A 23,347-nucleotide genomic window follows, 5' to 3' on the forward strand; every position below is an offset into this window, starting at 1 on the left:
GAGACTGCCCTGCTCAAGGTGACCAACGACATTCTGTCTGCTCTGGATGGTGGTGATGTGTCTGTGCTCACCCTACTGGACCTCTCGGCAGCGTTTGACACAATACACAGCGTTTGTATTCAGTTGGCCGCTGTCAGCGTGAGTTCGATCCCAGGTTCGGCGGAAATTTATTTCACAGAGTCAACTTTGTGTGCAGACTCTCTTCGGTGTCCGAACCTCCCCCCGTGTACACTACATTGGGTGTGCACGTTAAAGATCCCACGATTGACAAAAGGGTCTTTCCTGGCAAAATTGCTTAGGCACAGTTAATAATTGTCTACCTATACCCGTGTGACTTGGAATAATAGGCCGTAAAAGGTAAATATGCGCCGAAATGGCTGCAATCTACTGGCCGTATAACATTTCATCTCACACGGCATCACTGCAGAGCGCCTAGAACTGTACCCGGCCACGGAATATGCGCGATATAAGACTCATTGATTGAATAGATCATGTCACGCTGCTGAGCAGGCTCCAGACCCTGTATGGCATCTCTGGTCCAGCGCTGGCATGGTTTGAGTCCTACCTTACGGATAGAACTCAGGCTGTGCTTGTCGATGGCCAGAGATCAGCCCCAGCCCCCCTTGTTTTCGGTGTCCCTCAAGGCTCTGTACTTGGCCCCGTCCTCTTCATTATGTATACCAAACCCTTGTCTGCCCTCATTCAAAATCATTCCGTTTTAAACCAGTCTTTTGCTGATGATACCCAGTTGTATAAGCCTAGTTCCCCCGCTGAGACACATGCCGCCATCCAGACCATTCAGACCTGTATCTTAGATGTTAAGTCACGGATGGTAGAAAATAAGTTAAAACGAAATGATGAGGGGCCCGGTAGCTCAGTTGGTAGAGCACTGGACTTGTGATCGGAAGGTCGCAGGTTCGAATTCGGACCGGGACGGACACTGACGGGTCAACTTTATGTGCAGACCCAGAGACGGAAGCCATGTCCCACCCCCGTGTCATCACAATGGCACGTAAAAGACCTTGGTCATTCTGCCATAAGTGCAGGTGGCTGAATACACCTAAACACGCAGACACTTGGGTAGCGCGACTCCGTTGCTGCTAGCTTTCCACTGGGAGGAAGCGACCCGAATTTCCCAGCGATGGGACAATAAAGTAATGAAAATGAAATGAAAAATGAAATGAAATGATAAGACAGAGGCACTTCTGTGCATGAAAAAGTCCACTAAGTTCCCAAATTCTCAACCTTCGTCTGTCCAAGTAGGCAATACCGACATCTCTTTCTCTTCTTCAGCTAGAAACCTCGGCTTCACCATCTCCTCAGACATGACACTCAACAAGCACATCTCCAACATCTGTAGGTCCGCATACTTTGAACTCCGCAAGATCGCAACCATCCGCCATACTCTGTCCGTTCAAACTACAAACACTCTAGTCTGCTCTCTTGTTCTTTCTAAACTTGACTACTGTAACTCTCTTCTCTCTGGCTGTCCACTCTACCTCCTGCACAAACTACAGAAAGTTAAAAATTCTGCAGCACGCCTGATCCTCAAAGCACGAAAATATGATCATGTCACACCACTTCGCCGCACACTCCACTGGTTACCCATCCAAGCCCGCATTGAATACAAACTGTCCACTCTCTGCTTTCACTTCTTCTCTGCCTCGTCTCCTGCTTATTTCTCTGAACTTCTCACTGTATACACTCCTGCTAGACAACTCCGCTCCTCTTCTGATAGCCGCACCCTATTCATCCCACACACAAAATCAAAAGCATATGGACAACGCACTTTTGCATTTTGCGCATCTACTCAATGGAACTCTCTCCCCTCTCACATTCGCCACTCTCAGTCAGTACAGTCATTCAAGCGAGCACTCAAAACTCACCTCTTCCAGAAACACAACTCCTAAAGTCGCAACATTTTGCCATCCTGTTCTGTAACGGTTCCATCTCTATTCAGCTTGTTATTTTTGTCTTTTGTTTTAAATTATTATAAATATAATTTTTCACTGCAGTAGTCCTTTAACTTTAACCCTTAGCTGTAAGCTAGATATGCACAAGTCATGTCGGTGCCACATAATGCTGACACACATGTTCCTGTGCATAGTTTATGGATAACGTGTAGTTGGGAAGTTAAGAGTAGAAATAATTAGTATTTAGTGTAGGAGGAGGGTTGGGGGTGGGTAGGGAGGGGGTGGGTAGGGTTTACTTTGAGCAGGTCGGTTTCAGTTTTAATAAACAATTCTAGAGAATTGTGTATCTTATATTTGAGTCTTTCGTGTTTTAGACATTGATGCATTTAATAGTTTTAACGAGTTGCCTTTTGTTTTATCATTCTGGTGTTTATCTAGATGTGCTGTGTATCTTATAAGAAGTTCTTAAAAGTTCGAAGTTATTTTAGCATATAGGTTTTTATGGTCTTAACAGTTAAACATGTATTACGTTATCATTAAAGGCAGAGTAAGCCTCCCGTAAACCATCACAGATACGGTCAGGCTTTTACACACAGTACAAACACCCTTTCATTTAAATACTCACCAATTGAGAACATCCTAGGTGCCCTCCGTAAAGAGCGAACAATTTTCAAAGAATTTATTTTTGCGTGGTTTATCTTACCCCTGAGCCATCGTGAACCCGTGTGATCCAGTTTTCCCTTTTCACAATGCAGTCGTCATAGTTAGTCATTTGAATGCGACTCGACGTGAGCTTATCTACAATAGCACGTTTTTTATGCACGAAACAACGGCTGTGGTTCACAAGAACTCTAGCGATGGCTTTTGACTGTTGAGAGGAACGGCGATTTGCACTGATAAAACCGTCGTCTGCCACGACCCTTGCGTGACCCTGCTTCCGGGCTTTTCTTTTTTTAAACTTTCACAACTTCGAATTGTTCTGATCTTGTCTTGATGAAAAACGAATTCTTTTATGATTAAAGAATGTTTGTGTAACAAGCTGTCAATTTATTATTTAGATTTTAAAAGTTAGGTCTAGCGCAAAAACGAGGCGCCATTGTTCTTCAGGGCCAAGTCCACGAAAATAAATTCTTGGAAAATGTCTCACGCTCGACAGAAAGCAGCCAGGATGTTCCCGTTCGGTGAGCGTTCAAATGGAAGTATGCTTGTACTGTATTTAGACGCTCGGGGAGCTCTGTGATGGTTTACGGGAGGCTTACTGTGCCTTTAAGATTCATGCTTTGTTAGCACTAAGCAGTTGTTTTAATCAGTCTGGTTTTCTCTTGTTTTCATCTTATGAACATTCTAAATGTTAGACTAACTTATTGTCTTGTACAGAATAACAACTGTGTGAATGGTGCTATACTGAATGAAAGAGTGTGACATGAAGTTCTTGTACATCATTGTAAAGAGTGTGAATGACGTTTTAGTTTAGATGTCAAGCGCTTAGAGCAAGCCTTTTTAACGAAAGTTTTTGATTTAGCGCTATATAAATGTTCTTCTTCTTCTTATTATTATTATTTATTTGTTTATTAAGCACAGGTTTTGTTCTCTCCATTTTGATAGAAAGTTTTTATCTATTTGGTGAACTGTTAAAGGCATATGTACTCGATGACTATACACGCTAATTGCTTTACCAACAGCTGGAGACATGCTAAATTAAGTTCCCTGCAAAATATTGTGGTCTAGGACCCCTTCAATGTTGAGATATGTTAATTTTCATTTTGATCTGGATCGTCCTATTTATAGATTTGGCAACACATGTAACGTTGATGCAAGGGAGCTAACACCGCGGCTTTGTTGACATCCTCACTTTTTCAGAGGCTAGAACAAGCTGTAATGCATGTATTATGGTCCGCGCATGGTGACATATCGTCATTATATGGTCTTATGGTGCGTTTGACATCGATTATGGGCAAACTACACTTTGTAAACACGGGAGCACGTACATATGCCTTTAACCAATCATACATTTCTTAATTCAATGATCTGAAAATTAAAAAAATAAATCACTTACCAAGTTACCGCAATGTACAATTGCAAATTGTGGAGCAGTTGAAGTGGCTGTTGTTTGTTGCGAGTAAAGCATCCAAATGAAAAGCAAACGTCCCAGTGCAGAAGAGAAATTAAACTAGCAGATAATAGAGCGTGAGAAACGGTACCATTAGAGCCCCCAGGTGCGTGGTTGTTGAGATAAAAAGTCCCGTTGGGCATCGAGACTCCCCAGGCCACAGTCGTGGTGCTGACAGCTGATTTAGTGTAGCCCCAGTAAGGGCCACTGCTCCCAGCCCTCCTCCCGGGGAACAATCATGTTACTAGATAATGCTGCACTCTGGCATAGGGAGAATCACTCTCAACTAGAGTTCCCACCAAACCACAATCTGTCAAGACAGAGGTAATTGGGTAGTGGCCCGTTTATATCTGCTTCTCTCTTCCTTTTTTAACAAGCCACACTAGGACTGTGCCGGATACATGGTTGTAGATTGTGAGTGTTTCAGCCCAGTGCAACAACCATTTTTCCATCATAACCTTTGAAATATTTTACTTATCGAAATTAGGCATTTGTGATATCAATCTTGATGAAGCAAACTTTAAACCTGTGCAAAAAAAAAAAATTCCAAAATTTTGTGATACATGGTTGTGGCTCTGATGCATCGAATACTCAGCAGCATGCTGCGTAAAGACGTGACGGCCATCAAAAGGTCCTTAGTCACAGGCACTATGTTGTCTTCATCAACGTCAACACTGGAAACCAGCTTGCTAACAACTGACGCTGGGTCATCAACTAACTCACTCTGAGACTTTGACGATGATCGAGACGACGAGGATGGCACAGCTGATGACTTGGAACTGTTGGGGGTGGATGCAGAGCTAGGCTGGGACGATTTCGACGACTTTTTTCCAGCAGCAGCTTTGATGGCGTCAACAACTGTCCGGCATTGTTTCCTGTGCTCATCGAGTGGCTTTGGGTCACAAGAGTAGCACTCCCAAATCTCGCTTTCGACTATAAATTAAGAAAGAGAAAAAGGAGAACAAAATATCATTATTGTATGACCATAATCAAATGCAAAATATTCCCTGCACACTATCTGATAATATAATCTGTCTACATCCAACAGCTTACTGTAAGAAAGCGACATTTTGAAATCTAAGCTACAAAAACAGAAATATCCCCTTTCTTTGACGCAAACATGACAAATGTTGATTGGGATCATCCAGATTTTTATCCTGACTGACAATCCTCACAGTTTAGAGGTTTCTGAAGCTAAAAATGTTGCACTTACAGAATCGTTTAAGAAAACCTGGAAGTTCTGCCTTTGTGTCTTGAGTTAGCCTGTCGAACACTCATCATAATGAAGACTCTTTTGACAACTCAGGCGTGTAGAAAATGTCAACATGTGACTGGCAGTATATGGTTTGACATCATTCATAGACAACAGATATTGACAATGTTGCACTTCCACAATCATTTAAAAAAAACTGGAAGCTTTGCCTTATGCCTAGAGTTAGCCTGCCTATTGAAGACTCTTTTGACAACTCAGGTGAGTCAAAAATTTCAACAGGAGACTGATAGTAAATGGTTCTTGCCATTCATAGAAAAAAGATATTGACAATGGTCTGCACTGCCAATGGGTACTTACTGACAGCTGTAAACGCCGCCCTGCCAAAGTTGCGCATGATGCACCCTTTGCAGTACGCACGGGGGCACTTGTCACATATAGTCAGTCTTCCTCCTTCTCCACACCAGCGGCACTGCTCGTCCATGCCATCTTCGTCCTGAGCAATCTCCCCACTGCCCAGGAAGTTGTAGCATTTCTGAAAGGACAAGAAGAGAACTTGTCACATATTAATTGAATTAGCTGGCACATTTATTATGAAAGTATTTTCTATGCATGCAAATCTGTATGTCTAAAATGCAGAAATTTGTATGGTCAAAAAAGGAAACGAAAAATCCTTTGGAGATTAGGTCCACTTTTTGATGCAATTGGTCTAGAAAACATTCCATTGCACTTTGCAATTTGCAGGTGCCCATTACTAAGAGCATTCCTGGCGATAGCATCAGACATGTGCAGTAAAAACAATTAGCTCACACACAATGTTCCCTTTTCAGCCTCAACAACATCCTCACAGAAGTGTAAACAAAATGTGCTTATCCACCCTCACCAGATGAAATTAAAATGGACTTTCCAAGTCCAGTGCAGCAACTTCTGCGGAGTGTAAACAACAACAACAAACAAAAACGTTCATATTTGATACAAACGCAAGTAAAACAAAAGATTCACGCTGGCACAAGTCATATACACAATAACCAAGAAAGAAGACTAACCCTGCAAACGAGGACTTTGAGATCTTTGTGTTTCTTCACCATCCCTGTCTTCCAAGGGTTGACCTGGCGACCACAGGCTGTGCACAGAAGTTTCTCCAGGACAGCAGCAGAAGAGCTGCTTGCTGCTTGACAGAAAGGAATGACATGAACATTTCAATGAAACAAAACCAATGTTTGTTCATCTACTTCAACAGTTTTGCTTGCCTTGTTGTATCATGTAATTCTTTTCCAAAGCAAACAAATACAACCATGTAAACAATAGATCAATTATTTCCTGAGGTCTAATACCAACTGTACAACTTTGGAATGAAAAAAGAAGAGGTGAAAATGTATCTGAAAAGAGAACGGTTTGAGGTACAATGGTACCCAACCCGCGATTGACAATCCTGAGAGTCTCTACATGGAAGTCCTTTCATGACAGGTATCCTAGGCAAGTTCATAGAAAAAGGTGTCCTTTATTGTGAGATGTCCTTTCACCGGAGAGGCCTCAAATCGCATTTGCAGGTACAGTAGACTCCGCTTAATTAGGTCACCTTGGTGCAGGACAAAAGTGACTATATTAAGCGGGTGGATTTAATAAAAGCATAAGCATAAAACATAAGGAAAAATCCGTGCAGTCAGAAATTGGCCTCAAAAAGCCGGTGGCTTTATTAAACATGGCCTTATTAAGCGGATTCTACTGTACCACTGTAGTGTAATACAATCGAACATTACCTCCACCTCCCCCTCCATTGCCACCCTTTTTGTTGGCTGGTTTAAACTCTGGCCCTCGGAATCGGATCGTCTTCTCCTCCACCGGTTCTGGGTTTACAACCACAGTTCCTGCACCACACAAATAGGTAAACTGCCTTACAACACAACTCAGTGACACACAAAAGGTGGTGTCCTTCTACTAGTCTTAACCAATGTAAAAAGGGGTAAGTTACTCACTGGGAAGAGTATTAAAAGTAAACTCAACACAGCTTATTTCTCTGCAACTGTCCTTGAAAAAGCAGTAAACAGTTCTGAACTTCTTATACAAAATAGGGATGATCATGTGTTATGAGAATAAGTCTTAAAAATAAAAGTCTTGAAAGTAATGATATGCAGGATGCATTCTGTTAATTTCATCTGATCTGCTTATTTTCTGACCCTCCACGAACCTTCCTCTCTGCAAAATAGTTCTTGACTTTCACAAAATGCATTAAACTTAACAGTACAACAGTATAGTTCAGTTTAATCATGCACTTTCCCGAGGAACAATACAATTCAACCACCAACCTTCCGGCAACTCTGGGATGTCCTCATCATCAGCATCTGATTGTGATTCAGACAGATTGTCTACATCTTTCTCCTTTTCCTTGTTTCCATTGACTTTTTCTGAGCCTTTGGAGTTGGTCCCAAAACTCAGTCTCACTTTCAGCGGCATGGCCTTTCTGTAAAATAAAATAAAATAAATTAGACACGAGGAGCATTACAGATACAAGCAGATGTGAAGCATGAGACAGAAAATCCACATACAAAAAGAAATGTATTGAGCATCACAGTGTTGGCTGCTCATTGACTAAAAAAAAAAAAAAAAGAGATAAATCAACCATCACCATCAAACAATCTGAATAAAACACTGTAGCTGTCTCAGTCAATATACAGTCAAACCTGTTACTTCTGAGTAACAAACATCAACCCACAACGACCAGCCTAATGGAGACCCAACAACTTTTTTTGTCTCTCCGTCTCAATATATAATTTACTTTCTCATAGTGAACACCCAGTGTTGTTCCCAGGCCTCGGTCATCGTTCATTTACGCTTGCATTTTAAATCTGATGTATTGGTGTGACCCCAAGCCGGTTGATTGTCCGATAGCAGTAACACAGGGATGTTGCCACAAATTCACACCTATAGGACAACTGTCCTGAACTCTTCGGCATCAATAGGACATTTGACTGCTTTCAGACATTTTAACCTTCGCCCGACCGGTTTATCGACAACACATGAAAGACATCATGGGGCCGTGCGGACCCATGCTTCTCAAAGAAGGAAAAATATGCATACCCTCCCGTAGACCCATGCTTTCCAAAGCAAAAACGTGCATCCCCTTCCGTAGACGCCGTGGTTAAATTTTAGCGAGAAGTAAGTAAATTAAATTATTAATTTAATTATTACCGTGCAGACAACAGCTTCTCAAGAAAGGAAAAACGTGAATACCCTTCTGTAGACGTAGTGGGGCCATGTGGACCCACATTGTTATGTATTAATTTCGCTCCACGTGACTTGCTTATTAACTCCAAAATTAAACAGATTGCAGAAAATTATGTTTAGAGCCAATACCTGAAGGTTTGTGACTTCTCTCTCCAGTTTTTATGTAAGTTCCTTCAGTTTGAGAAACATGGGTCCACACGGCCCGTGTGTAGTGTAAATTTGACCTTTGGTTTTATAATTACTGCTCGCTGAAATGTAATGATCTTTTATGACATAAGAGCTTTTTAGGTGTCTGAGGCATTCTTAAAAGCTCATTAAAAAAATTCCAACTGGTTTAAGAGATATTTGCAATTAAACACCCTTCTGGGTCCACACGGACCCATGACGACCGGCAAAGGTTAATATAGGACATTTTACTTGTGTGCAAAACACAAAATCATGTGCACACACACATATCATTATCAGTATATGCACCAGCATTGTTACTTTTGTTTCAAACAGGACACACACCAAAAAGAAACAAACAAACTAAAAAGGAAACGAAAACTTCAGCACTCTTTGATTGGCACACAAACAGCATGATTTTCTGACAGAGCTTTTTCTTGACAGATTCGACAAATCAGGTTGCCTATATACATGGTTTCTTTGCTGTCAAATTCTAACCAACTACTGAACTAGTATTCAGGGCCTAGCATTGGAAAAAGTGAGTTCAGCTTACAAAGGCGGGGGTCTGGGGGCCGCAGAAGGCCCCCAGTGGGCCCACAGTGGGGTCCAGGGGCAAAGCCCCTGGTGGGGGTTCGGGGGGCGAATTGAAGATTTGTTTGAGATTTTTTTTACCTAAAATGACCCCCCCCCCCCCCCAAAGAAGATTGAGCAACTAAATTATGCCATAGTTAGCAAGGGGCAAGCTAGGAAAAGATAACTCTCGCTGCTAACCACGCCCACTCAAAAATCCGGTCGGCGATTTGGCTCCGGACCCCAGGGTCAGGTTACGGCAAAGTACGTCGTTTTGAGTGGTTGGTTGTGGACAATACTGACCGGTACCACTAGCAGATACATAGGGCTAGAGGTGCATCGACATTTTTTTCGCCAGGTCGCGAGAATTCTATAAAATAAATGCAAGCGAACTTTTGTCATTTTTTTCTTTTTGCGATAGGGCGAGTGCACCACCGAAATTAGTTGATGAGAACGTAGTCGGGTGTTTCATCTTTCATTAGCAACTGAAAAAATAAGGGGAAAGTTCCGTAAAGGTTCCCATTTCAACGGAGGAAACGACCTACCCCCCTCTTCGACAAGTAGTTACGGAGAATGCCGAAGGCTTCCGAGCGAGAGTCACGTGACCCGAACGTATAATTTTGGCGGTTGTCTGCTATTTTGTTGTTCCGACAATGTGGCACATCTGCGCTTTTCCGACGCTTCACACAGCAATTCTGCGTATGGATACTTTTTTCAGAAAGATGAAAGTCTAAATCGCCGAAACTGTTCTTTGGTAAGTACGGAATCCAACAAAAGAAATGGCTGACGACGATTCGAATGCATTGGCGAAACCGAAAGTGAGAAGATGCCATCATCATCATCATGGCGGAAGACAGCGAGTCGGATAGCGTGTTGAAATGATTAGGCTGATTCGTTCGCGCTGATATGAAAATCAGGTCTCCATTCTAACACTACTGGACTTGTCTAGCGCATTCGATACGATAGACCACGAAATTCTGCTCCACAGGCTTCAGCACTCCTTTGGTGTTCATGATCTGGCCCTGTCCTGGGTTCGTTCGTACCTTACTAACCGGACGCAGACCGTTTGTGTTAACGGCATCAAATCTCAACCTTCAGCTCTCCAATACGGTGTCCCGCAAGGGTCCGTGCTTGGCCCCATACTTTTCGTTCTATATGCCTCCCCTGTGTCCGATGTTATCAGTCGCCATGCGTTGTCGCACGAGAGTTTCGCTGATGATACACAGCTTCATCAGTCTGCCCCCCTTGCTGAAGTTGACGATCTGGTATCTCGGACACAGGATTGCATTGCGGACCTCAGTGATTGGATGTCTTTAAACAAACTCCAGTTAAATAGTGACAAAACCGAAGTTATGCTGGCCTGTCCCAAGAAATTTCTCAATCACCCTTCTCTTCCTGCCTCTCTCACTGTCAACGAACTACCTATCTCTTTCTCTCCGTCTGTCCGCAGCCTTGGCGTCACTCTCGATCCAACTCTCTCTTTCCAAAAACACATCTCTAACATCTGCAAGTCCGCCTATCTAGAGCTGCGCAAGATTAGTTCAGTCCGTCACTACCTCACCGCTGATGCAACCAAAACGTTAGTGTGTTCTTTAGTCCTCTCAAAGATAGATTATTGCAATTCTCTTCTGGCCGGTCTCCCTAAGTACCTTTTAGATAGACTTCAAAGGATCCAAAATAACGCTGCCCGCCTGGTCTTCAAATCTTCCAAGTATGAACACGCCACACCCCTTCTTCACTCTCTACACTGGCTGCCAATCACTAAAAGGATCGAATACAAACTCTCCTCTCTTTCTTTTGCCGTCGTTTCTGGTTCTGCCCCAGAATACTTGTCAGAACTCCTCAATCTCTACACCCCCTCTCGTCAGCTTCGCTCCGCCGCCGACACTCGACTCTTCCGACTCCCCACAGTGCAAACAAAAACATGTGGCGAGAGGTCCTTCGCCTATCAAGCCCCTGTGACCTGGAATAGATTACCACTGCCTCTGAGAATCACTACATTCAAGACAAATCTCAAAACACACCTCTTTCAGCGCAAGTGATTTCCCCCCCAGCATCTCCCCACCCACCCCATCCCGCCCCACCTCACCCCCTACCTAGCGCCTAAAATAACGTGTATATATATTTTCTGCGCTTTGTGTCAGCACTGTGTGTGTGTGTGTAAATAGTACCGTTGACACGTTTTTATATAGAAGCCTACTGTGGTTCTTGTGCTTAGGCTGTGTATTGGACTGTCATTGTATGCCTGCATTATTAGTTGTCAGTAATTATTACATGTGCTGATTGTTCTCTTTGCCTGCGCGCGTATAGTATGTTGGTTATGTTTGGTCATAGTATGTTTGTTTATGTTTGGTCGTTATCTTGCCTGTGCTTGTATTGTATGTTTGGTCGCTTTCTTTGCCTGTGCATGTATAGTTTGTTGGTTATGTTTGGTCGGTTTCTTTGCCTGTACGTGTATAGTATGCTTGGTCGATGTATGTATTGTAAAGCGCTAAGAGTAGACATTTTTCTAGAATAGCGCTATAAAAGTTTGCATTATTATTATTATTATTATTATTATTTCTCAAACTGGCAAACGAAAGAAACTGTGCTGATGGAAGTTTAGTTTGAATTGAAAGTGAAGCATGTTGACCAGTTGTGGTGGTGGTGGTGGTGTTGGTGGTGATGATGGGAGGGGGGGGCAGTGTTGACTTTGGTTTAAGCGTGTTTATTCAAATTCTCATACACACGTTTCAAACAATAACAACATTGAGAACGTTAACAGTGTTGACTTTGACACGAACAGAGTACACAGTCAAATTGGGAAACAGATACGATATTGGATCAAGTTACAACTGTTTCTGTATGCCTTTCAAAGGATTTTTTGGGTATGGTAATTTTATCACTTTGATATTTCATATCATTAAAATTACCCATTGTGTTGTATTGTAATTATTACACATTTTTATACAAATTACAACAGTCAATATCTTCTTTTAGGTCATAACTAAATATGCATGAGTTTAAAGAGGAAAAAAAGTTAGAAAAACCACTGGCTGGTAACACAACTGAAAGCCCACAACACTGTGTCTTGCAAAAGTGTGTGTGTGTTGGGGGGGTGGTGTAAGGCAGCAGCAGCTTGAGTGCATGAGGTAAGTAGTAAAAGGGATAAAAACCAACACAAATACAAAGACAGTATTGTAGTTGAAAAGGTAGTGAGTGGACACAACAACAAATAACTGATCATAAATATATTTACATGTTTATCAAAATCAATATTTTAATTTTATCATGAATGGACCAGTCATTTTGGTCATGCAGCTTTTATTTCAGTTCAGCATGTTCATAATTATGCAGCAGTAGGGAGGTTGACATTGTAAGAAATTACCTTCGAGACAGTTTTTTTGTTTACCTAAGAATTTTTGGAACAAAGAAATGCATCAGACTCGGTATGTGCCTAATTTATTGGAAGATTAACAAGATCTTATTTTTCCATATTTGGAAGATAATTCTGATTCAGATGTGGAACAACCATCAACAAATAAGAAAAAAATTAGCAGCAATGTCTGGACATAAGAGCCAGAAACAATAACTTTTGAAGGTTCACTCAGTACATCAAAATTCAGATTTTCAGGCAGATAAAAAGGTCCTGTTACACTTTTCTGTGTGACTTCCTACCCCGCAACCTGTTCTGTTGTATAGTATTTATGACAAGAAAGTCCTTTAAATCAATTAGGCCACAAAAAAAAATAGGTGTGGTTACGATAACATAGTCAAAAAAAATAGGGTAGGTAGGTAGGCAATCACTTCTTTTTTTTTAAACTTTTTTTTCTAATGTGTACAAATTAAACCTACCTACTTGACAGGGAAATAAGTGTGCGACACGGGCGCTTTCGCTTTCATTGCGTTTTTTTGCACTCGGTTTTTTTTTTTTTTTTTTTGACAAATGTAATAAAAAGTTATAGGATCGGCCCCTAAAAATAGGGTAGGTCGGGTTACCGTAACCACACCTATTTTTTTTTTAGGCCTTACAACAGGTTTTAGCTGAAATTGTGTGCAGGACAGGTTGTAAAGGGTGCCGGTCACTTTTTCAGCAGAATTTTTCAGCAGCCCTAAAATCCCAATTTTTAAAAAAAATCATTAAAAAAATCAAATATGTACCGATCTTCAAAATTTAAAGTGCTTTACAATTCTGATGGCTTGGAGAATGTAGTTACATATTAAAAGTTTGAAAAAAATCCAAAGAAAAATATGGTTGCCCCATGCTACCATAGTCCGTATCGGCACATTACTTCTTCTGACTTGCCTTCCGCCTTCGGAACGAAATCCAGCCATTCCCACTTCCAGGAATACCTGGATTCTTTGTCACTGAATGGCTGACCACGTTCAACAATGTCGCTTCGAGACATTATTTCAAGTCTAGAGCCACAAAACACCGGCACAAAGCATGCTCGCGCGATGCCAGAGGAAGTGCGTGCTCAAGCAAACTGTCAAACCGATTGAGAATTTAACCGAACGGCGCACAAAACGAAAGCTGGGACTGTTTGGGTTTACCGTTTGGGAATAACAGGATTTTGCATTTCGGCGTACACCAAATCTAGTTCCGCGTATTGGAGATGTTATTTCGGCGTAAAGTACGCCGAACGGCTTACAATGCTAGGCCCTGAGTATTAAACAGGGTCAGCCAGAAATAGTTGACCTTATTAAAAGACTGTTTGTGTGAATTTCTTGCTGTACCGACACCATCTACAAGTGACGAAACTTTACTTTCCGTGATTGTGGAGGTTTCAGCGGCAGTCATTTTCCAGAATGATGCTAGCCATGTTTTCCCATGTTCTTGGCCCTAATGTAACACACGATGCCGTTGAAACGCCAAACGTGTTCAGCTTTTGCTGTTCTTTAGCAGGCTTTAGTTTTTTTTCGGTGGCATAATGCAATGCTGTGCACTTCATATCTAACCGAAAGCAAATTAAAGCAGACACGAGCCTTGGTCAGTTAGAGTTGTCTCCCGTACTCCTAACTTTAGTGTGCTGTGGACGGGTGTACGCAAACGGTTCATACCGCAAACGGTTCGGAAAATGCAAGATCTGCACTGCACAGCTTCAGTGCATCTGAACGCGACAGCGCTTGGTCGCTTTTTGAAGATTTCTATCATGAAAGGAAAATGATCAAATAACGCGCTGTCCAAAGCAATGGAGTTCTTATCTGACAATGACAGCGCTCAGTTGAACACGTTAGGACATCTGACCACCATGCGGCTATGTGAATCAGACATTTGAGCCTTTTAATCGGCCGATGTCCGATGCCTAACGACATCCCTGTAACATGTGGTATGTCTTCTGAGACCAAGTGAACAACAATGTTTTGTGTGGCTAAGACATTTAGACATACATATTTTGAATCCAGGTCCAGCCGACCTATTGTCCTCTGTGTCTGGGATCAACACTGAACACCTGTCTTTAACGACCACTTTTGGTCAATCCCTTTCGCAGCCTTTGGCAGGGATGTCGTTAGGCGTCGGACATAGACCGATTAAAAGGCTCAAATGTCCGATTCACATAGCCGCATGGCGGTCAGATGTCCTATTGTTTTTAACTTAGCACGGTCGTTGTCCGATGTGAACTCCATCACTTCGGACAGCGCGTTATTTGATAATTTTCCTTTCTTGATAGAAATCTTCAAAAAGCGACCGAGCGCTCTCGCGTTCAGATGCACTGAAGTTGTGTAGCGCAGATCTTGCGTTTTCCGAACCGTTTGCGTACACCCTGAGCCGTCTACAGCACACTAAAGTTCACTGATAAAGTTTGGATACGGGAGACAACTCTAACTGACCAAGGCTCGTGTCTGCTTTAATTTGCTTTTAGTTAGCAGGGTTCGTACAGTTTTTTTGATCTAAAATTCAAGGACTTTTCAAGGACTTTCAAGACCTTCTGAAGAGAAAATCAAGCACCCTCTTACCTTCAAAGCTCGCAATGAAACACTCGCTGGTACATATGTAAACCTACTGCTAAAACATACTTAAATTAGTTCTAACATGGTTAAGGGGGGATTCGGGGTGAGGTAAAACTCTTGCTTTCACAATAAACAACAAAAAATGAGATAAGTGTTCTAAAGAAATTTATTTTGAATTAAGCACTTTAGTCAACTCAGTTTTCAGGTTACAAAAAACATAGTCTAAAACAAGTAAAAGTTGTTCATTCAATCAACAAAATTCTTCTCATTCGCCAAAATAAAAGTTCTTCATGTTTGTTTGTTTGTTTATTTGTTGCTTAACGTCCAGCCGACTACGCAGAGCCATATCAGGACGAGGAAGGGGGGGATGAAGGGGCCCTAACTTGTCAAGCGATTCCTGTTTACAAATGCACTAACCCATTACTTGTGTCCCAGCAGGCTTTAGTAAAACTAAATTAATACCTACTGGAAGATTACCAGTTTCCAGTATGTTAAAATAGGCTTAACCTATCTACTTTTTTGTTTGTTTGTTTATTTGTTGCTTAACGTCCAGCCGACTACGCAGAGCCATATCAGGACGAGGAAGGGGGGGATGAAGGGGGCCACTTGTCAAGCGATTCCTGTTTACAAATGCACTAACCCATTACTTGTGTCCCAGCAGGCTTTAGTAAAACTAAATTAATACCTACTGGAAGATTACCAGTTTCCAGTATGTTAAAATAGGCTTAACCTATCTACTGCTGGACTTACATCAGAACACTAACAGATTAAACTATACATGAATCGCGAGACAAGCGGCAAGAGAAGAGATTTTTGGAAAAAATACAGGTGAATGAGCAAGAAGGCAGAAAAAAGAAAAGAATTCATGAAGAAAAAGAGAGCATGACAGGAAAGAGGAACCAAAAATCTACCTAACAGCAAACTAGAAAGCTCCTGCGGTTCCAAAAACAGGAGGGGCCTTTAATTTCATAACCGCAGTGCCCCACTGCGGGAACCTATCTACTGCTGGACTTACATCAGAACACTAACAGATTAAACTATACATGAATCGCGAGACAAGCGGCAAGAGAAGAGATTTTTGGAAAAAATACAGGTGAATGAGCAAGAAGGCAGAAAAAGGAAAAGAATTCATGAAGAAAAAGAGAGCATGACAGGAAAGAGGAACCAAAAATCTACCTAACAGCAAACTAGAAAGCTCCTGCGGTTCCAAAAACAGGAGGGGCTTTTAATTTCATAACCGCAGTGCCCCACTGCGGGAAGTTCTTCATGTTTAAATTACTAGTTTCAAAATACAAAACTCTCTTCTCTAAATCAAACTAAAAAAAAACTAACTAACTCTCTCATCAAAACCAAAACACAACCAGAGATCCACTAGACCCAAAAAATATCCAAAGTGAACTCAAAACGTCATCAACAGAGTTGAGAAAATTACCCCTGAAAAATAAAACAAAAACAGTATAAGTATACATTTAAACAATCATCAAGATCAAATTTCAGTTCCACTAGAACACTTTTGTATACACCATAGAACAAAACAAAAAGAACATAACACCTAATACAACACAACACTAAAACAATGCAATGCTCTTGTTATGATTGAAGAATGGAATACAATAGGAATATCATATCATGTAATACATGATATATGGAATCCAACCCAACCAGAAATATTGTCTAAACCACAGCCCCACTTGTCTGTGATAACAAAATTCCTCAATAATGGACAAGAAGTTATGTTAAGACTAATTCAGACACAGCTACAAGCAGAGTCAATCAAAACTATACTTCATCCATTTAGTGACTAGCTTTAAGCATAATCACCTTACAGAAAATCTAAGACATTCACTTGATGTCTCAAATTACTCTTGATGTAACCAGTAACCACTCGGAATTACATCTCTCAAAAGCTGACAGTTAACAAAACAACTGTGCAGACTAGTAATCTCAGTTCGCGTGGTGATTCCTCTTATTTCAATACAATTCCTATATTCCATTTCTTACAACCATCAACAATCCACATAAAACAAATACTTCAATCTTCTTCTGCTCCACACAACAACAATTATACAATTCTCAAATTAATGACAAATCAACTTGAATTAACTGCAGAAATGAACAAGTTGTTAACACTTATCATTTCCATGCCTCAACAAAATAAACAATCAACATCCTGAAGCTTCCAGAAAATCCACATTATCAATACCATGTGAATAAGTCAGGCAACAAGGAAAAATGAAGTTTCATCAAATATAGTCCTAAAATAATAATCAACTATTACCCAACAACTAATACATAAAAAGACATCTTGTATAATCACATCATTTCCATCAAACACTAATGTATCATGTCACAATTTATCTCTTCTGTATCTTCATACCATCATTTTGCTCAGAGCACATGGTTTATTTGGCATCTTTCCAGAGTACAATATAATCAATTTCAATCCCAAACATCTTCTAAGAATAAAAAAATGCCACATCACCTAACTTTTCAAAACAGTATATAGCATATATAAGAAACCAACTAAATTCATATTAAAGCCATTTCTTACCTGATTTAGGAATAAAAACGTTTTTCACTTCAGACAAATTGTGGCCTGGGACTGTCTGCTCAGTCAGGTTCTCAAAGAAAGGATGCAAGTCTTGTAAAAATCCAAAATCAGTTATTAATTGACATCAGTTTACCTCCTAACAAATAAAACAAGATGTCCCAAAATTCACTAAAATTACCAAGCATTAATTAAACATTTTCCAAATAATTTCTTAACACTAAATGTATTTATAAAGTTAATGAACACTAACATTCCTGGTTTTTGAGTCACTTGAGAAAAAGTGACTCTATGTAATCGGTCAGTGTTAGTCTGTCCGGCCGGCCGTCCGTCCGTAGACACCACCTTAACGTTGGACTTTTCTCGGAAACTATCAAAGCGATCGGGCTCATATTTTGTTTAGTCGTGACCTCCAATGACCTCTACACTTTAACGATGGTTTCGTTGACCTTTGACCTTTTTCAAGGTCACAGGTCAGCGTCAAAGGAAAAATTAGACATTTTATATCTTTGACAAAGTTCATCGGATGTGATTGAAACTTTGTAGGATTATTCTTTACATCAAAGTATTTACATCTGTAGCCTTTTACGAACGTTATCAGAAAAACAAGGGAGATAACTAGCCTTTTCTGTTCGGCAACACACAACTTAACGTTGGGCTTTTCTCGGAAACTATAAAAGTGACCGGGCTCAAATTTTATGTGAACGTGACTCATTGTGTTGTGAATAGCAATTTCTTCCTGTCCATCTGATGCCTCATATAATATTCAGAACTGCGAAAGTGACTCGATCGAGCGTTTGCTCTTCTTGTTAAAAAGTGAGATTCAAAGACATGTCCTAGCATCTTCAACTAAACCAAATTTTCTAACAATAACATTCAAAAACATTATCTCATTACTAAATAGTACACGTTAAGCATAACTAAACAATAATACAGCTTTAATCTTTACAACAACAAAATGGTAAAACAATCATGGAACCAAGGGAAGTAATCCAAAACATAGCATATGTGGAAAACGGCCACAGTTCTTCCCCTTGATATAGAATTATATAACCGGTTTAACCAGTAAAACCTTGAAAGAATATGACTGAAAAAGATTATTCTTTCACATGTTTACATACACCCCTCCAAAGAAAATGTTTCCTTATTTCTCAAAGAAGTGGAACATTTACCAAAAAATAAAACAACATTTTCACACAAAATGTTCACAAAACCAGTGTTCGCAACACACTGAACACAGTACAAAACACAACACAAAAAAATTTAAGTCATCATACTCTCCTTCCTGAGTATTATAATCATGACATCTGGAGAAAACAAAATCTTTTGTTAACTCATCGTAGCACCAAACACAGTTGCAAGTAGCAGTCACAACAATTGGTTACTCTCCACAATTCAACTTGTAGCACCATCAAAATCATAACATCATCAAAAGAAAACAATTCTTTTGAAATCAAAATGACTATAGTCTCAGCAAATCTCACTGTCCACTAAACTTACAATAAGCAAGTAAAGTTAAGTAAGACTGCAAAAATTTCAACATAAAAGAAAAATCATCAACACATATGCTTATGACCGAAAGACTGAAAGCGCACAAGCATAATGTGTAGATTTTTCCTCAAAAACACAACCACAATCAAAGAACTCAATAGTTTTCTTGAAACTCAAGCTGAAATGTTCACAATATTCACATATTTGTTCACACAGGCACCAAAATATTCTATTTTGACTTCAACAATGCAAACAATCCTCAGAACCAAATTCTGAACTTCAAAAGGAACAAGAGCCGAAGAAAAACAAAATCAGCACATCAATTGACAAATCAGCACATAATCATGAACATAAATGTATGATTGTCCGAAGAGCATCCTCTATGTCCCTCGCCATACTATCTGACATGGGAATGTCTTGAAGCGTGACCAAAGACTGAGTCACAACCTCGGATAGTCGACAATTTACCAGACGTTCCAGACCCACACGATGAGACAGGTTAAGCCTTTCTATGGGTCGTCTTCTCCGATTCGATCGCCTGGGTGGAGGTGATTTAGTAGAAGTTTCTTCCTCAGTCTCAGAAGTTTTTTCCTCAGTCCCAGAAGTTTCTTCCTCTGTCTCGGTCTCTTCTGACGATACATCTGCCTGCTCTCCTGATGAACTGTCTTCTGATTCAGACTTAGCCTTTTCACTGTCATCTCGGGTAGAGGGGACAAAGGCTGGAGCATTAGCATTTAACCCATCACTCTCAGGTTTGATTAAAACTTGAAAAGGTTCCATATCAATCTCCATCTGATCATCAACTGACTCGATGACTGGGATGTTCTTCTTGGGAATGTTGCGTCTGGGTGCAGGTGTAGGTCGTACCGCTGTTGTGTCACCTCCCAGCATACCAATGGGAAGGAGGAGATTTCTGTGTAGTGTTCGCTTGGGACCACTGCCCGTCTCCTCTTGAACCGTGTATACTGGAACGTTAGGTGATTTTGACACAACAATGTAGACGCCTTTCTCCCACCTGTCTGTCACCTTGGAGACAATCCTGGGTCCCAGTCGTCTGACCAAAACCCGATCTCCACATTCCAACTCAGCTGCATGAGCAGCAGAATCGTATCTGGCCTTGTTTCTGTTTGCTGACTTGGTCATATTTGCTGTGGCCAAGTCATATGATTTCTTCAGCTGCTCTTTCAGTGTTCTGACGTACTGCCGTGGAGTTCCTTTATCTTTGCTCAGATCTATGCCAAAAGCTAGATCAATCGGCAGCCGCGGTTGTCTCCCAAAAAACAAGAAATAGGGACTGAAAGAAGTACTTTGATGGATACAGCAGTTGTACGCATGGACTGCTGCGGGTAAGCTCTTCCTCCAGTCAACCTTCTTGTCATCCTCCAGGCTCCGCAGCATGTTGATAAGGGTTCTGTTCCACCTCTCTACTGGGTTTCCTGAAGGATGGTAAGGTGTCGTCCTACACTTTGTTATGCCGGCTAAATCACATACTTCCTTCAGAAGTTTTGATTCGAAATCACGCCCCTGATCTGATAAAATACGTTTAGGAAAACCATAAATCATAAAGAAGTTGTTCCACAGAGCCTTAGCAACAGTCTTAGCAGTCTGATCCTTAGTACAAATAGCAGTACCAAACTTGGTAAAATGATCCATTACCACTAAGATATTCTGCTTCTGTCCCTTCACATCGATGGTAAGATAGTCGATGGAGAGTAGCTCAAGAGGGAAAGATGTTTCAATGGTGTTCATAGGAGCCTTTTGTTGACGCGCCCCTCTTCGAATACAGCGACTGCATTTCTTGATCTTATTCTCGATGTCGCGCGCCATGTACGGCCAAAAGAACCGGAGTCTGGCTTGTCGGATCGCGTCCTCCGCATGTGTGTGAAACAAATCCTCATGGACCCCTCTCATGGCCTCAGCCCTATGCGAGGAAGGAACAACTAGCTGCCACCTGATGTTGTCTTCTTCCAGCACTCTTCTGTATAAGACACCGTCTTTCACCTCTAATTTTCCCTGTTCTTTGGCAAGCATCTTCAACTCGGGGGTACAGTGTTCGGTTTTACTGGCATCCAACTTCACTCTCTGTTCTAAGTGTTTCATCACTATCGCTAAATTTGGGTCGTCTAGCTGAAGTTTCCGCCAGCAGCGCTCAGATCGAGGGGTTGTTTCTCCCGGCGGATCTAGAACATCATCGCTGAGCAATTCTGGATTCTTGACCAAATTCTCCACTGCTGGATACCACTCAGAATCCTGAACTTCTGGATCATCTGGAGACTGTTCTCGAGGCTGGACTGACTGGCGACAAAGAAAAGCAGTCCGACTAATTCCCTTAGCAGTGAGGATGGCGCACACAGTTTCCTGGTTCAACTCTATGGTTGCCTGGGCCTCTTCGTCGAACCGTTTTGCCTTGTCGCGTAGAAACTCTGTCTCCTCCATCATTCTCTGGTACGCTTGGTCCTCTTCAGGCGGCTCCTGTGGACGTCTGGATAGAGCGTCTGCATCGATGTGAGTGGTTCCCTTCTTATACCGCAGCTGGAAGTCAAAGATGGATAGTGAGGAAAGCCAGCGGTGACTTGTAGCATCGAGTTTAGCATTCTTCAGGATGTAGCATAGAGGGTTGTTGTCTGTCACAACAGTCACTGGTGAACCAAGAAGGTAGTCGCTAAACTTATCGCTCATGGCCCACTTCAAAGCTAAAAACTCCCGTTTGTGAGCTGGGTAATTTTGCTCTGACCGGTTCAAACCTCTGCTGGCATAGGCGATCACTTTCAGCTGATTGTCGTGCTCTTGATACAGTACGGCGCCTAGACCTGTTCCACTAGCATCACAGTGAAGAGTAAATGGCTTTCCCTTATCTGCAATGCCGAGAACGGGTGCGTTGGTGAGCGCTTGAATGATTGACTGAAACGCTTGTTGTTGTTTTTCACCCCACAGATGGGAAATATCTGATGAGAGACTCAGAGAGGGCTTCTTTGATCCTGTCTTCTTCTGGCACTTAGCTGGGACATAGCCCACCGTCAAGTCATTCAGAGGTTTTGCAAGGCTGGCGAAGTCGTTGATAAAGCGACGGTAAAAACCTGCAAAGCCGACGAAACTCTTGACTTCTTTTACCGTGGTAGGTTTGGGCCATGTTGTGACTGCTGCAAGTTTATCTGGATCAGGGCGTATGGTTCCCTCCGAGATCAGGTACCCGAGATGTCGAATTTCAGTTGCCCCAAAGGTACACTTGGCAGGGTCCAGCTTCAGATTAAACTTGCGCAGTCGCTCCAAGACACGCACCGTTCTGTCCTCTAGTTGCTCTAGTGTTTCAGCATGAATCAAAATATCATCTAAAAATATGATAAGTTCCACAAGATTCATATCACTGAACACTGTCTCCATCAGTCTCTGAAAACAAGCAGGAGCATTGACAAGTCCCTGGGACAATCTGTCCCACTCAAACAAACCAAAAGGAGTGATGAACGCTGATATCTTGCTAGCCTTGTCAGACATAGGAACTTGATAGTATGCTTTACATAAATCCATGCTGGTGAAAAACTTTGCACCGTTCAGTGTCAAGAACAAATCTTCAACTTTGGGAATGGAATAGCTGTCTCTGACAGTGCGTGCATTCACTTTCCTGTAGTCTACACACATTCTGAGGGCACCGGTCTTCTTCCGCACAAGGACAATAGGACTTGCAAATGCTGAATTTGAAGGTCGGATGATCTTTGAATCCAGCAATCCTTGGATGTGCTGTCGGCATTCCTCGAAATCCCTTGGAGAGAGTGGTCTGGCTCTCTCTCTGATGTCAGGTCCAGATTGCAGTTCAATGTCAAAAAGTCCCGTCTCAGCCCTGCCTATATCAAACTCAGTTTTGATAAAAACATCACTGAAGCTGTTCAGTCGTTCTCTAAAACGATTACACCACTCAGGCGGAGCCTTTTCGCCAAACTTGAACTGTAAATCGTCGCTACTGTGTCCGGTCTCAGACGATGGTTGGAATGGTGTAGCAGTCGTACTACAGGCATGAACTGTTTCTCTTTCTGCACCGTCACGGTCTGTGGGTGCCAGAGTAGCAACAACTCTCTGAACATCATACTCAGAATGTACAACAAACATATCAGCAACGATCTGACGACGCTTTATAACAATATCATGGTCAGAAGCGTTACGCAGGAAAACTTTTAGACGAGGTAGAGAGC

At 41.6% G+C, this 23,347-nt stretch overlaps 2 protein-coding genes across 2 annotated transcripts in view; both read right to left on the reverse strand.

Moving 5' to 3' along the window:
* Positions 1 to 23,347, reverse strand: part of LOC138955048 (transcription intermediary factor 1-beta-like) — a 104,701-nt gene that overhangs the window by 21,446 nt on the left and 59,908 nt on the right. The window lies entirely within an intron of this gene.
* The window catches only part of LOC138955042 (transcriptional regulator ATRX-like), a 32,298-nt gene continuing 13,210 nt past the window's right edge, over positions 4,260 to 23,347 (reverse strand). Inside the window, exons 2-7 of the mRNA XM_070326756.1 lie at positions 7,540 to 7,694; positions 6,994 to 7,101; positions 6,280 to 6,401; positions 5,594 to 5,768; positions 4,747 to 4,956; positions 4,260 to 4,333 (exon numbers count right to left, since the gene is read on the reverse strand). Of these exons, the coding sequence (XP_070182857.1) occupies positions 4,260 to 4,333; positions 4,747 to 4,956; positions 5,594 to 5,768; positions 6,280 to 6,401; positions 6,994 to 7,101; positions 7,540 to 7,687 (837 nt within the window). The 5' untranslated portion in view covers positions 7,688 to 7,694. The remainder of the gene's footprint in view (positions 4,334 to 4,746; positions 4,957 to 5,593; positions 5,769 to 6,279; positions 6,402 to 6,993; positions 7,102 to 7,539; positions 7,695 to 23,347) is intronic.

The sequence above is a fragment of the Littorina saxatilis genome, unplaced genomic scaffold (genome assembly GCF_037325665.1).
Source record: "Littorina saxatilis isolate snail1 unplaced genomic scaffold, US_GU_Lsax_2.0 scaffold_87, whole genome shotgun sequence".
Classification (NCBI taxonomy): domain Eukaryota; kingdom Metazoa; phylum Mollusca; class Gastropoda; order Littorinimorpha; family Littorinidae; genus Littorina; species Littorina saxatilis.